Here is a 13338-nt window from a genome sequence, read left to right as displayed (position 1 = left end):
CCCAAATGACCGGGAGCCAGGAGCTTCCTCAGGGTCTCCCCTGTGGGTGCAGGGGCCCAAGGACTTGGGCCATCCTCCACTGCTATCCCAGGAGCATTAGGGAGGTGGATCGGAAGTGGAGCAGCCAGGACTCAAACCGCCACCCATGTGGGATAACAGGTGTAGGTCGCGGCTTTGACCTCCCTGCTCCACAGCGCCGCCCTGACCACCCCGACTTTTCTCCGGGGCCACTCGTCCTGAAGCCCAGCCGGAGATGGCCCCGCCCGCAGCCTGGGTTGGCGGACGGAGGCAACGCCCATCTCGTCCGGCCACCTCGGATTGGCGCGGTCGCCGCCAGGGGGCGGAACAGGGCCGGGCGACCGCTGACGCCACCAGGTCCAGAAAAGCCCCGCGGGGCTGCTGGCTGGAGAGGACTGCGTGGCCAGCCGACGGTGAGTGCGCGGCGGCCGCCCGGGCGGGACAGGCGGGACTTGCGGGAGCGGAGGCCCGTGGCGCGCGCAGGGCGCTGCCCACATCCGCCCTCCCGGGAGCTGCGCTGTGTCCAGGGCAGTGCCCGGAGCCAGGGGCCGGCCGCGCCTGAGGTGAGGTGGGGGGACTCTGCGTGCTGAGCAAGTCCCTTCTCTTCCAGACCCAGAGGCCGAGGCTCCTGAACGAGGAGGAACCGCCCAACATGGCATCGGAGGTGAGTGGGACTCGGGGTCGCTGAGCCTCCGAACCTGCAGACTCGGGGCGCGGGGCCCCTGGGAGCCAGCCAGGGCAGTGAACTGCGCACGGGAGCTCCGCGCGCCAGACCTGCCGCCTGCTGGCCTGGGCGCACCTGCCGGAACCCGGCGCAGCCCGAAACCGGCGCTCGCCGGTAACCCCATCACCGTCTGCCCTCGCTCTCTCCTGGCGCCCCCAAGTGGCTTGTGTGGCAAACCCACCAAGCCACACTGCTGGGGGACAGTGAGCCAGAGCGGAGCCTACAGGGCTGCCAGGCAGGCCGGGAAAGATGCTGCCCACTCAGGCAGTCCCCTCTGCCTCTTCGTTTCTTCTTCCCCTTGTTCTGTCAGTCCCCACCCTGCACTGCCACAGCAGCCGTCCCCGTGCATAGAAAAAGGCCCAGCCCTTAAAGTGCCCTTGTCCCTGACTCTGGCATATGCAAGGAGCCAGGAGGTAAGGGACTCCCCTGACCCCTGCTGAGGCCCTGGTGGCCCCAGTGGTCTCAGGGCCTGGTTCTTACCTGTCCCGCTGACCTCTCCTCCTTAGAGGCCAGGGCTCCTGGCTTCTCACCCGGACCACTGAGTGGCAGGAGTCTGGGGCACATGCTGCCTTCCTTGGACCTCAGTTGATTTATCTGGCAAATGGGAATAATAATAGTAGTCTGCCTCCCTCTGTAAGGTGCCGGATCATGAGGTCATTGCTTTGAACCCTCGGGTAGAAGGGTCGGTCTGCCTGAGGCTGAGGAAGGGAACTTGGACTTGTGAAGCAGGAGGTCTGGTTTCAGTCCCTTCTGGCCCCTATTAATTAGCTGACAAATCACTTCCTCTCTCTGCGTGCATCTGAATAAACAGGGTAAGAAGGCCTCCCCTGCCAGCGCCTGTTTCATGGTGCAGGGCTTGGGGCAGGGCCTGGACTTTGGAGCCAAACAGACCTGGTGTCTGTCCCAAAGTCACTGCGGCTCTCCTCTTTCTTCATTTGTAAAGAGGAAGTTGTGGCGCCCACCCCCCAGGAGGATGCAACACAGGAGTGCGTCAAAGAGTTCGTGGGACATGGAATCAAAGATAAGTTTATTTGGTGTGGAAGGTATTGAAACCCGTGCCTGGGAGAGTCTTCACAAAGCTCATGGGAAAAATGCATCCCATGAAGAAACTATGTATGGATTTAACCATGTGCACATCAAAATAAACTTACCTTTTAATTCCATTTTGCCACGAATTTTTCCAAGTGGCCTTGTGGCATATGTAGCATCTCTAGCACAGGGCCAAGAAATACTCAATAAAATGCTGGCAATAAGCAGCAACAGGACTGATGCTTCCCTTGTTCATTCAACTCAGCTCAACTCAGTACCCTTGCCCCAGAGAGATCTTTCTGGACCGGATGACTCCTGGCAATGCTGTCTCCCCAGCACCTCACTCCAACCTCCTCCTGGGATCCTTTTAAGGCTACCAGTGAGGGGGCAGCTGAGTCTTAGAGTGCAGAGGCTGCCCTCAGTGACCTCAGCTTGCCCCAGGCCAGCCTGTGGGTTGGTGCTAATTGGTTTGGCTGCAGCCCACTCATTAAGTAGTAGTTGTTGTTATTATGAACAACTCAGGCACGGGAGCCCCAGGAGCCTGCTAGGCAAGGCGGTGCCTGGTTGCTGGCTGAGGAGCCTGCTGGCACTCCCAATTGTGATTGACTGGCCTGGCCTTCTGCCTCCAGCGGCCAGACCCAGGTCCCACACGATGCTTTGCTGGAGATCAAGGCTTGACAGAGCAGCTGCGGTGTCAGGGGTGGGCCCAGTTTAAAAGGCTGAGGGAGGCAGAGGCTCTCTCTGCAGGGCAGAGTCCATTGGCAACAGGCTGTTGGACTCAGGGATATGGGGGCGGGGGTTCAGCTCACAGCACTGTGGAGGCCCAGAGGTGCCACTAGAATCCACCCTGGCCCTCACTCAGTACTGGCTACCATTACTGAGTCCCCAGCTGAGTGCAGGTGAAGTGTAACCCGGTCGCTTCCAAAAGACCCGTGGAAAAACGAGATTAGATTAATTGATTTTGGTGCAAACCCAATTGAAATCCATGCATATAGAGGATCTTCAAAAAGTTCTTTGAAAATACATAGTATGAAAGCAACTGCCTGGATCTCAAAGTTTGTTGTTTTTTTTTTTTTTACACCAAAATGTATCTTTTTATTCCATTTTTGTGAACTTGTTGAGGTACTCTCAGAGGCATGCACTCTGCCAGCGTTATCTGATTGAATGTTCAACAACAGACCTATCAGAGAGGATTGTGATTGTCTCTCTCTTTTTTTTTAAAAGAAAAAGATTTATTGATTTTACTTGAAATTCAGAGTTACACAGAGAGAGCAGAGGCAGAGAGAGAGGTCTTCCATCCGCTGGTTCACTCCCCAGTTGGCCGCAACAGCCAGAGCTGAGCTGATCTGAAGCCAGAATCCAGGAGCTTCTTCCGGGTCTCCCACATGGCTGCAGGGGTCCAAGCACCTGGGCCATCTTCTACTGCTTTCCCCGGCCACAGCAGAGAGTTGCATTGGAAGGGGAGCAGCTGGGACTCGAACCGGCACCCATATGGGATGCCAGCACTGCAGGCGGTGGCTTTACCTGCTATGCCATAGTGCTGGCCCCGATTGTATCTCTTTTATAGAGAGGCATCCCCGAGGCTTAGAGGAGTTCCAAAATATGCTCAAGCTCAGGAACTTAAGAGACGAAGGGCATTGTGGGTAGGGGGAGCAGAGGACTATGTCCTTAATGACCTTGGAGACCCCCTGCAGAGAAAGGGTGCCAGTGAAGTCACGTGCCCACCTACCCCTATCTCTCCTCCCCAGGTGTTCGCATCCCTTCCCCCCCATCTATCCCAAATCTTGGCCTACATCCTTTTTCCATCCATCCCATCCATCTGCCCTTGGCTCCTGGGGGTCAAGGGGTCAGCTAGTGACCCCCTGGAAGCCCAGTGATAGCAGGGGTGTCAGGGGTGCCCTCCAGAACCAAAGGAGTGGCGGGAATTAGGACCTTGCCTGCCTCCAGCCGTAGGGGGAGAGTGCAGGTGCAGAGTCTAATGGGGCCCCTCGGGAGCTTCTTCCTGCAGTGGAGGAAGTTCAGAACACCAGAACCAAGCAGAGAGACCCTGATGAGTATGAGGCTGGGAGCATGGGTTCTGGCTTCAAACTGCTGGGCCACAGCCCTGTTGCCCCCACTGCCATCGAGTGCAAGCCTCGTGATGCTCTGTGCCTCAGTTTCCCCTCTCCATAGCATGAAAATGTGGGTACCTGTCTCAGAGAGTTGCTCTCAGCGCATGGCCAAGCAGTTAGCATGGTGCCCAGCACACAACAAAAATGCAAGACACGTTTAGCCACTGTTAGCATCATGATCATTGCCACATCAGTGCTGGGCTGCACCTCTAGGCCCTGGAGCTGCTCCCCAGGTGCTCTGCACCCCTCCCCTCTGCCCTGTGCCCCACCCCGTGTTCCAGGGTGACTTCTCAGCTTGGTGGGTGGCACAAAAGGTTCCTGAAGTTCTGCTGTGCCCCCAGGGGTGCCTGGTGGCCTGCCCCTGTCTCCTGCAGTTGTGCCACATTGTGGGAAAGACCTTACTCCAGGGACCAGCCACATTCTCTGACTCATTCCCTGAGTGACTCGGAGCACGACCTTGACCCTCAGTGTCCTTGTCCAGAGGGAGTAATCCTGCGTGATGGCCCCCACGGCCATCAGGCTTGATGACTGCTTTGGGGGCCCAGAGAGGTGCTGCTCTATAGCAGGAGGCAGGGGGGAGGTGACAATTCACTCTTGCTCTCTTGGCCAGAGCGGGAAGCTGTGGGGTGGCCGATTTGTCGGTGCAGTGGACCCCATCATGGAGAAGTTCAACTCGTCCATCACCTACGACCAGCTCCTATGGGAAGTAGACGTGCAGGGCAGCAAGGCCTACAGCAGGGGCCTGGAGAAGGCAGGACTGCTCACCAAGGCGGAGAGGGACCAGATACTGCGTGGCCTGGATAAGGTAACTCTCTGTCCCCTGCCCCGCCCGAAGGCCTTTTGTGGCCCTAGGCTTCTGGCGGATTCCTGAGCAAGCGCACATCGGAGTGGCTGAAGCCTGTTGTTCGGCCTCCAGCGGCACTGGCTAAGCACGTGCTGTGGGGACTGGCACAATGTGGGGATTCAGCCTGTAATGACCCTCACAGTCCCCTGCAGCTTGTGAGCAAAGGGGTACAGGCCTAAGATGCTCCCTCGGGGGTGGGGGTGGTGCCAGGACTCAGCTCCTGTGCAGCGCCAGGGAGAGAGGGTGGGAACAGGGCAGGGCCCTCTCAGCCACTGCTGCCTGCCCACCTGACTCCTTGGGGGTGCTGTCATCTGCTGTAGGTAGCTGAGGAGTGGGCCCAGGGCACCTTCAAACTGAACCCCAACGATGAGGACATCCACACGGCCAATGAGCGGCGCCTGAAGGTATTCTCACCCTCTCCCCCCACCCCCGGCCTCCCCCTCTGTACCTTGCCCTGGGCCACTCAGCACGAGTGCCATCTTTCTGCTGCCTTCATCCCTGGTACAGTGTGGGCAGGACCTCAGAGGCAGAGGCCTCTGCAGAGATGGCAAGAGAGTTGGGCAGGACTGGGGCCCTGGGATGGGGAGACAGGGCCGCTGGGAAGCCCTGCCTGTCTGGGCTGACCCTGCTGGGCTGTGGCAGGCATACCCGGACCCTGTGTCTCTCTTAACCCCCAGGAGCTCATCGGGGAACCCGCAGGGAAGCTGCACACTGGACGCAGTCGGAATGACCAGGTGCCACCACCCCTCCAACGCCCTATGCGGTGCCTGCCCTGCCTCGGGGAGCCCAGGCGGCAGTGAAGACCTGGCAGTGGTCCCGGGCCCCCCAGGGAAGCTACGTGTGTCCCCCTGAGGGCCACCTCCTCCTTCCTGCAGGTGGTCACAGACCTCAGGCTGTGGATGCGGCAGACCTGCGCAAAACTCTCCGCCCTCCTCTGGGAGCTCATCAGAACCATGGTGGATCGGGCAGAGGCGTGAGTGTCCCAGGACCACCCCACTAGGGCCCCAAGGGCAGCCAGGGAGTCCTCTGCCCCCAAGGCAGGCAGGTAGTTTGAATACCAGACCTAGAGGCCAGCGCTACTGACCGGGATGGGGAAGCCAGGCCCTGGGAACCAGGCGATCACGACTGCTCCCAGGCAGAGCAAAGCAAGCAGCCAGCAATGGGGCTTTTCTTGCGGCCTCCCGTCCTGCCGGTCAGCCTAGCTCAGCGGGCAGGGAAAGCTCGCCCTTTAAGGATTCAAATACAGGAGGCACCAGGCAAATGACCAGAAGCCCCAGGAAAGGGCCTGGCTGAGCCAAGAGCAGCCAGAGCCACTCCTCCGGCTGCCTGCACTTAAGGCCCCTTCCCAGGCTCCAACCCCCGCCCACAGAGGGCGGAACCAAAGGCTGCCTCCTGCCGGCTTCCTACAGAGGTTTGGCTTCTGTGCCTCGATGATGCCTTTGGGGCCACCTAGTGACGGTTGTGTCCTAAAGTGTATGTTTAAAATGGGTAACCTGTATGTGAGTTATTTATTAATAATGCCATTTATTAAAAAAAAAAAAAAGAAAGAAAAAACGGCCAGCGCCGTGGCTCACTAGGCTAATCCTCTGCCTGCAGCGCCGGAACACCGGGTTCTAGTCCCAGTTGGGGCGCTGGTTCTGTCCCGGTTGCTCCTCTTCCAGTCCAGCTCTCTGCTGTGGCCTGGGAAGGCAGTAGAGGATGGCCCAAGTGCTTGGGCCCTGCACCTGCATGGGAGACCAGGAGGAAGCACCTGGCTCCTGGCTTTGGAATCGGCGCAGTGCCAGCCGTAGCGGCCATTTGGGGGGGTGAGCCAACAGAAGGAAGACCTTTCTCTCTGTCTCTCCCTCTCTCACTAACTCTGCCTGTCAAAAAAAAAAAAAAAAAGCAAAAACAAAAAACCATCATATGCAGTACTTCTGCCTCTGAAAAACTGGATTTCAGATTTTTTTTGCATCAAAATAAACTTTCGATTTCTCCATAAACTTTTTGAAGCCCCTGTGTATTCCTGGATCCTCAGGAACCTCTCGTGTTCACAAGCACGGCCTCCCATTGCCAGCTGGTATCTATCATGGGCTCTCTTTGAGCCCAACTTGGAGCTGCCGAGTGGCTCAGGATGGGATCTAAGGGCAAAATCCCGCTCCCTGGCTCACATACACCGCCCACTTCTGGTCTCGTTTCTCTTAAGACCCATTTGTCCCCAGAACATCACTGGATCCCTTTGGTGGGCAGAGACGCCCTGCGCTTCCCTGCAGGGTGCTGGGTTTAACAGGCAGGACTCCTCAACCTCCGCTCAAGCCCCAGCCTGACCCCAAGCCCCTCAGATGCTTGGCCCTTCCCTTCCTCCCACAGAGAACGTGACGTCCTCTTCCCAGGGTACACACACCTGCAGAGGGCCCAGCCCATTCGCTGGAGCCACTGGATCTTGAGGTACGTGGAGTGCGGTACAGGGGTTGTGATGCCAAGGAGGGCCCCAGGCTGTCCTGACCCTCCTGCCCCTGCCACAGCCACACAGTGGCACTGACCCGAGACTCGGAGAGGCTGCTGGAGGTGCAGAAACGGATCAACGTCCTGCCCCTGGGGAGGTAAGCGAGACCCCACCCCATGCTCTGGAGCCCAAGGGGGGGTGCGTGGGGGGGTCTTCCTTGCTATACAGTCAACATGGCCCTTAGGAATGACAAAGGAGAAAAGCCAGGAAGGACAGAGCAGGGGCCAAATCCGGGCAGCTGCTGGGAGGAGGAGACCCTGCAGAGACCCCCCCAGGTCTCTTTTTTTTTTTTTTTTTTTGACAGGCAGAGTGGACAGTGAGAGAGACAGAGAGAAAGGTCTTCCTTTGCCGTTGGTTCACCCTCCAATGGCCGCCGCTGCAGCCGGCGCACCGCGCTGATCCGATGGCAGGAGCCAGGATCCAGGTGCTTTTCCTGGTCTCCCATGGGGTGCAGGGCCCAAGCACCTGGGCCATCCTCCACTGCACTCCCTGGCCATAGCAGAGAGCTGGCCTGGAAGAGGGGCAACCGGGACAGAATCCGGCGCCCTGACCGGGACTAGAACCCGGTGTGCCGGCGCCGCAAGGTGGAGGATTAGCCTATTGAGCCACGGCGCCGGCCCCCCCCAGGTCTCTTAAGATGGGAACAATTATGCTAGCAAATGAGAGTCCAGCTGGCTGGCCACAGCCTCCCCTTTCCCCTGCATGGGGACAAGCGTTCTGGCACCCAAGGTGACCAGGCCAGGGAAGAGGCTAGCTCCAGGCCGAAGCCCTGGCAACCAGAGCCTGGTTCTGTGTGCACATGTGCACCTGTGCCAGGGCTTGCCGCCTGGGAGCCTTGTCACTCTGAAGCCCCTGTCCCTGCAGCGGAGCCATTGCCGGCAATCCTCTGGGTGTGGACCGTGAGCTGCTCCGAGCAGGTGAGGCACCCTGTCCTTTGTCCCCAGGGGGAGAGTCACCCTCAGCACCCACCAAGTACCACAGATGAACTTGATCCTCTTTCCTGGGAGGGGGTCAGAGGGCAGCCTGGTGAGGGTGGAGAAGGCCTTGCCTTGTGGTCCAGCCTTGTTTCCTGTCCCACCCCCACTCCCAGAACTGGATTTTGGGGCCATCACCCTCAACAGCATGGATGCTACCAGCGAGCGAGACTTTGTGGGTGAGTCCTGGGACCCTACCTTTGTCCCCCAGCCTCAGCTTCTCTCCAGTCCCCTCCCACCTCCTGGATGGCCCACCTGGAGGTGGGTGGGAGCCAGAGAGGCCAGGTGAGCTGAGAGCCTGCTCTTCCCTCTCTCCCAAGCCGAGTTCCTGTTCTGGGCTTCCCTGTGCATGACCCACCTCAGCAGGATGGCTGAGGACCTCATCCTTTATGGCACCAAGGAATTCGGCTTTGTGCAGCTCTCCGATGCCTACAGGTAAGGCCTGAGCTGCCTCCTTCCCCACCCCACCTCTGCACGCACCAGCATGGCTCCCTCCCTCCCATACCACCCCTTGGCCATTGTGCTGCTGATCCCTGCACTGCCTCGGCCAGCAGACAAGCCAAGTGACACCCAGCGTTTCTGTCCCCAGCACCGGGAGCAGCCTGATGCCCCAGAAGAAAAACCCCGACAGCCTGGAGCTGATCCGCAGCAAGGCGGGGCGAGTGTTTGGGCGGGTGAGCAGGGCACAGAGAGGTGCTGGGCTGAGCCAACTGACTCCGAGACTGGCTCCGGGTCCCAGCTCCTGAGCCTCACTCTTCCTGCAGTGTGCTGGGCTCCTGATGACCCTCAAGGGACTTCCAAGCACCTACAACAAGGACTTACAGGTGTGGGGCTGGGTGCAGGGGGAGGGACCCAGCTGCCTGCACAGTGCATACCAGTTCTAGGGGCTGTGGTCCCACTGACACCGCAACTTCCCTTCCTGTGCACACAGCCTTGTGCCGCGCTCAGGGCTCCCTGCTGTCTCTTAGTGCAGGCTGTGAGAGGTCTTTGTCCCCCAGGCAGGACAGTAGGAAGTAGGAATACCTCAGGGAGGGGAGAGGATGGACTTGGGGCCCTCACCTCCTACCATGTGCCCCCCACCCCCAGGAGGACAAGGAAGCCGTGTTTGAAGTGTCAGACACCGTGAGTGCTGTCCTGCAGGTGGCCACTGGAGTCATCTCTACACTGCAGGCAAGATGCTGACCCACCTGCCTCTTCTCCTGGAGCCCCTGGACTCTGGGTGGGCCTGCCAGGACAGAGGTCAGGGGAGGAGGTGTGGGGTGGATGGCAGCTGGAGAAAGGGGTATGCACTTGTCCCTACTCCTAGGGCGCAGCAAGGGGAGAAAGTAAAGGAAGATTAGACTCCAGGGGCCCAGGGCCCATCAGCTAGCCAAAGAAGATTTCCTTTTGTGTAGATTGATTGATTTTCATCAAAAGGCAGACAGGGAGATCTTCCATCTGCTGGTCCATTCCCCTAGATGTCCACAATAGCTGGGCAGAGTCAGGCTGAAGCCAGGGGCTGAGTGAGTGGCAAGGACCCAAGTACTTGAGCCATCACCTGCTGCCTCCCAGGGTGTGCATTAGCAGGAAGCTGGATCAGAAGCAGAGCACGAACTTGGACCGAGGCACTCCAACAGGGGATGTGGGCAACCCACATGGCAACTTCACCACCACCCCGGGGATTTCCTTTTTATCATTTGTTAGGGGAAATTGTGTTGTACCACAGTGTGGGCCCTTGAGACCCACACACGCCTTCAGCAGCCATCAGCTGTCGATTCTTTTTTTTTTTTTTTTTTTTTAAAGATTTATTTATTTGAGAGGCAGAGAGAGAGAGAGAGAGAGAGAGAAAGAGAGGTCTTGCATCTGCTGGTTCATTCCCCAGATGGCTACAACAGCCAGAGCTGAGCTGATCTGAAGCCAGGAGCTTCTTCTGGGTCTCCCATGCAGGTGCAAGGGCCCAAGGACTTGAGTCATCTTCTACTGCTTTCCCAGGCCATTAGCAGGGAGCTGGATCAGAAATGGAGCAGCTGGGACTCAAACCGGCACCCATATGGGATGCAGGCACTGCAGGCAGCAGCTTTACCGCTATGCCACAGCACTGGCCCCACCCCCTACTTATTATGAAGACAATTCTCTCTTCACTTCCTGTCGCTCCTGAGTGGTTCACAGTATGTCTCTAAAACACCAGCCCCAGAGCTTGGTTCTCGGAGGAGGAGCATCAGCAAAGGCAATCCTAGGTTCTACTCCCAAGGACTGAATCAGAGACTGGCCGTGGGGCGCAGCGATGTGTACGTTTAATAAATCTTCCAAGTAATCCGGCCACATGCCCAAGATTCGGGTTCTTTGAAAACACAAAGATGGCAACCAGCAATGTACCTAAAAATGATTATGAGATGTTGCAAGCAGAGATTGGGGCACAGCTGGGTGCTGAGAGAGGCAGGGGACATCCGGCTAAGGAGGCCCTGCCCTGGGCTTGGCTGGGGCCAGCACTTGCAGGCCCCAGGGTCCCGAGCTCACAGCACTCACCGGCTGGCATCCCTAGATTCACCGTGAGAACATGGCACAGGCTCTTAGTCCCGACATGCTGGCTACTGATCTCGCCTACTACCTGGTCCGCAAAGGGGTAAGTGTGAGGCAGCCGGGTGGTGAGGGGCGAGGGCACGGGGATGCCTTCCAGGCCAGGAGCAGGGACAAGCCAGAGGTGGAGGAAGCCTCCATCAGCGCCCCCTGCCCGGCACCCTAGATGCCATTCCGCCAGGCGCATGAGACTTCTGGGAAAGCCGTATTCTTGGCGGAGACCAAAGGGGTCGCCCTCAACCAGCTGTCGCTGCAGGAGCTGCAGAGCATCAGGTGCGACCACCATCCCCCCATACCCACCCTGCACCCTCTTCCTGGGCTTGGCTCCCAGAAGGCGCTCCTGGGCCCCTGGGGGAGGGGGGTGGGGATCACGGCCACAGCCTCATCTCATCCTCTCCCACAGCCCTCTGTTCTCGGGCGACGTGAGCCGCGTGTGGGACTACCAGAACAGCGTGGAGCAGTACGGCGCGCTGGGCGGCACTGCGCGCTCCAGCGTCGACTGGCAGATCGGCCAGGTGCGGGCCCTGCTGCAGGCACAGCAAGGCCTACACGCCCTGCAGGCTGCTCCCTAATAAAGAGGGCTCGACTGGAGGTTGCCGCGTGTTTCCTGCCCTAGCCCGGCTCACCCTGCTTGGTGGCCCCGCCGGCGTTTCTGGAGCCGGCCTATAGAGGCCACCAACAAAGTGGAGAAATCGGACAAGGATGGTGACAGAGGGGCCTCCCATCTGAACCCCAACCCCTTGACCACAGGGCAAGGCAGTGACCCTCGCCTGGGCTGTCCTTGGAAGGACTAAGCCTCCTTGGAACCGTGGTGGTACTTGGGTGGCTGGAGACCTGTTGATCACTGTCCATCCCGCCTCCAGCCCAGTGTCCGCCTGGGATCCCCTTGCTCTCATTCCCTCCTTGCGTATCCCATCCCTGAGTCTTTGGTGGCCCAGTCATGCATATGCTAAGTTAGCTTCCGCCAAAGGTGAAGACAGCGCCCCCTCCCTGTGAGAGAGTGACGTGCAGATAAATCCCCTCTGTTAACAGAGCAAGGGCGGGCCTGCTGGTCAAGGGACAGGTGGTCACTCAGGCTGCAAGGGGCCCTGCGGCCAGGCCTGACACACAAAGACTGTTAAGCAGACCCCACGGAAGTATGGAGACCTCATCCACACATATCTCACCCAAGTCCCTGCCATCCATGTGGGAGACTCCGATGGCGCTCCAGGCTCCTGGCTTCAGCCTGGTCCAGCTCCGGCTGTTGCAGGCATTTAGGGAGTGAACCAGTGGGTGGGAAGATCTCTCTCTGTCTCTCTTTTGCCTTTCAAATAACTAAAAAAGAAATATAATTGTTGTACATATGGCACAAAGAGAATTGGAAAAGACTAAGAAGGCCACCATGTCACCTACTCCACCTCCATGAGTGAGTCACAGCAGCAAGCCAAGTGGGGAATCAGTTTTTAGGTGATCCTGTTAGAAGTTCTTTGGGGCCGGTGCTGTGGCATAGTGGGTGAAGCTGCTGCCTGCAGTGCCGGCATCCCATGTGGGCGCAGGTTTAATTCCCAGCTGCTCCACTTCTGGTCCAGCTCTCTGCTGTGGTCTGGGAGAGCAGTGGAGATGGCCCAAGTCCTTGGACCCCTGCACTCACATGGGAGACCCGGAAGAAGCTCCTGGCTTCAGATTGGCTCAGCTCCAGCTGTTGGCAGCCAACTGGGGAGTGAATCAGCAGATGAAAGACCTCTCTCTGGGCCGACGCCACGGCTCACTTGGCTAATCCTCCGCCTGTGGCACCGGCACCTCGGGTCCTAGTCCCGGTTGGGGTGCCGGATTCTGTCCCGGTTGCTCCTCTTCTGTGGCCCAGGAAGGCAGTGGAGGATGGCCCAAGCGCTTGGGCCCTGCACCCGCGTGGGAGACCAGGAGAAGCACCTGGCTCCTGGCTTCGGATCGGCGCAGTGCACCGGCCATAGTGGCCACTGAGGGGTGAACCAACAGAAGGAAGACCTTTCTCTGTCTCTCTCTCTCACACTAACTCTGCTTGTTTAAAAAAAAAAAAAAAAGACATGCTTGTCTTGATGTCTTTGAAACACTGAATAAATAAATCTTTTAAAAAAAAAAATTCTTCCTTAACAACTGGACTCAACCTCCCACAGCCTGGCCTTGAGCAGAAGGAGTGAGCCTCTCTCAGCACGGGAAGTGGCAGAGTTTGTGTGGCTTTTCTGCAGGTGCTGCCTGTACTTGACTGAGCTGGTCACCATCTCTGCCTCCTGTTCTACTAACTGGTTTAACCATGTCTCTATTTTTGCTTTGTTTTTGTTTTTAACCTAAGCATCCATTTACACCAAAGTTCAGTGTGACCTTGTATTGGTTTTCTATTGCTGCTATAAAAAATTACCACAAATTTAGTGTCTTAAAACAACATAAATTAGGGTGGGCCTTGTGGCACTGCAGGTAAAGTCGCCACTTGGGATGCTGCATAATGTATCAGAGCACCAGTTCAAGTCCTGGCTGCTCCACTTCCAGTACAGATCCCTGCTAATGTGCCTGGGAAGCAGTGGATGATGGCTCAAGGACTTGAGTTCCTGCGACCCACATGGGAGACCCAGATGGAGTTCCAG

General features: G+C 57.9%; 1 protein-coding gene across 1 annotated transcript; it reads left to right on the top strand.

The window, feature by feature from the left end:
* Positions 1–328: 328 nt before the first annotated feature.
* Positions 329–11332, top strand: ASL (argininosuccinate lyase). Its single transcript, XM_002722284.5, has 17 exons — positions 329–431; positions 629–682; positions 4493–4687; positions 5047–5130; positions 5404–5460; positions 5602–5699; positions 7076–7153; positions 7231–7308; positions 8076–8128; positions 8302–8364; positions 8506–8620; positions 8775–8859; positions 8950–9009; positions 9272–9355; positions 10707–10787; positions 10908–11014; positions 11145–11332. The coding sequence occupies exons 2-17, from the start codon at positions 671–673 to the stop codon at positions 11311–11313; spliced, it is 1419 nt and encodes a 472-aa protein (XP_002722330.1). The 5' UTR covers positions 329–431; positions 629–670; the 3' UTR covers positions 11314–11332.
* The last annotated feature ends 2006 nt before the right edge of the window (positions 11333–13338 follow it).

Source organism: Oryctolagus cuniculus, chromosome 19 (genome assembly GCF_964237555.1).
Source record: "Oryctolagus cuniculus chromosome 19, mOryCun1.1, whole genome shotgun sequence".
In the NCBI taxonomy this organism is placed as follows: Eukaryota; Metazoa; Chordata; class Mammalia; order Lagomorpha; family Leporidae; genus Oryctolagus; species Oryctolagus cuniculus.
Note: the sequence above shows the minus strand (reverse complement) of the source record. Positions and strands in the feature narration are given on the sequence as shown.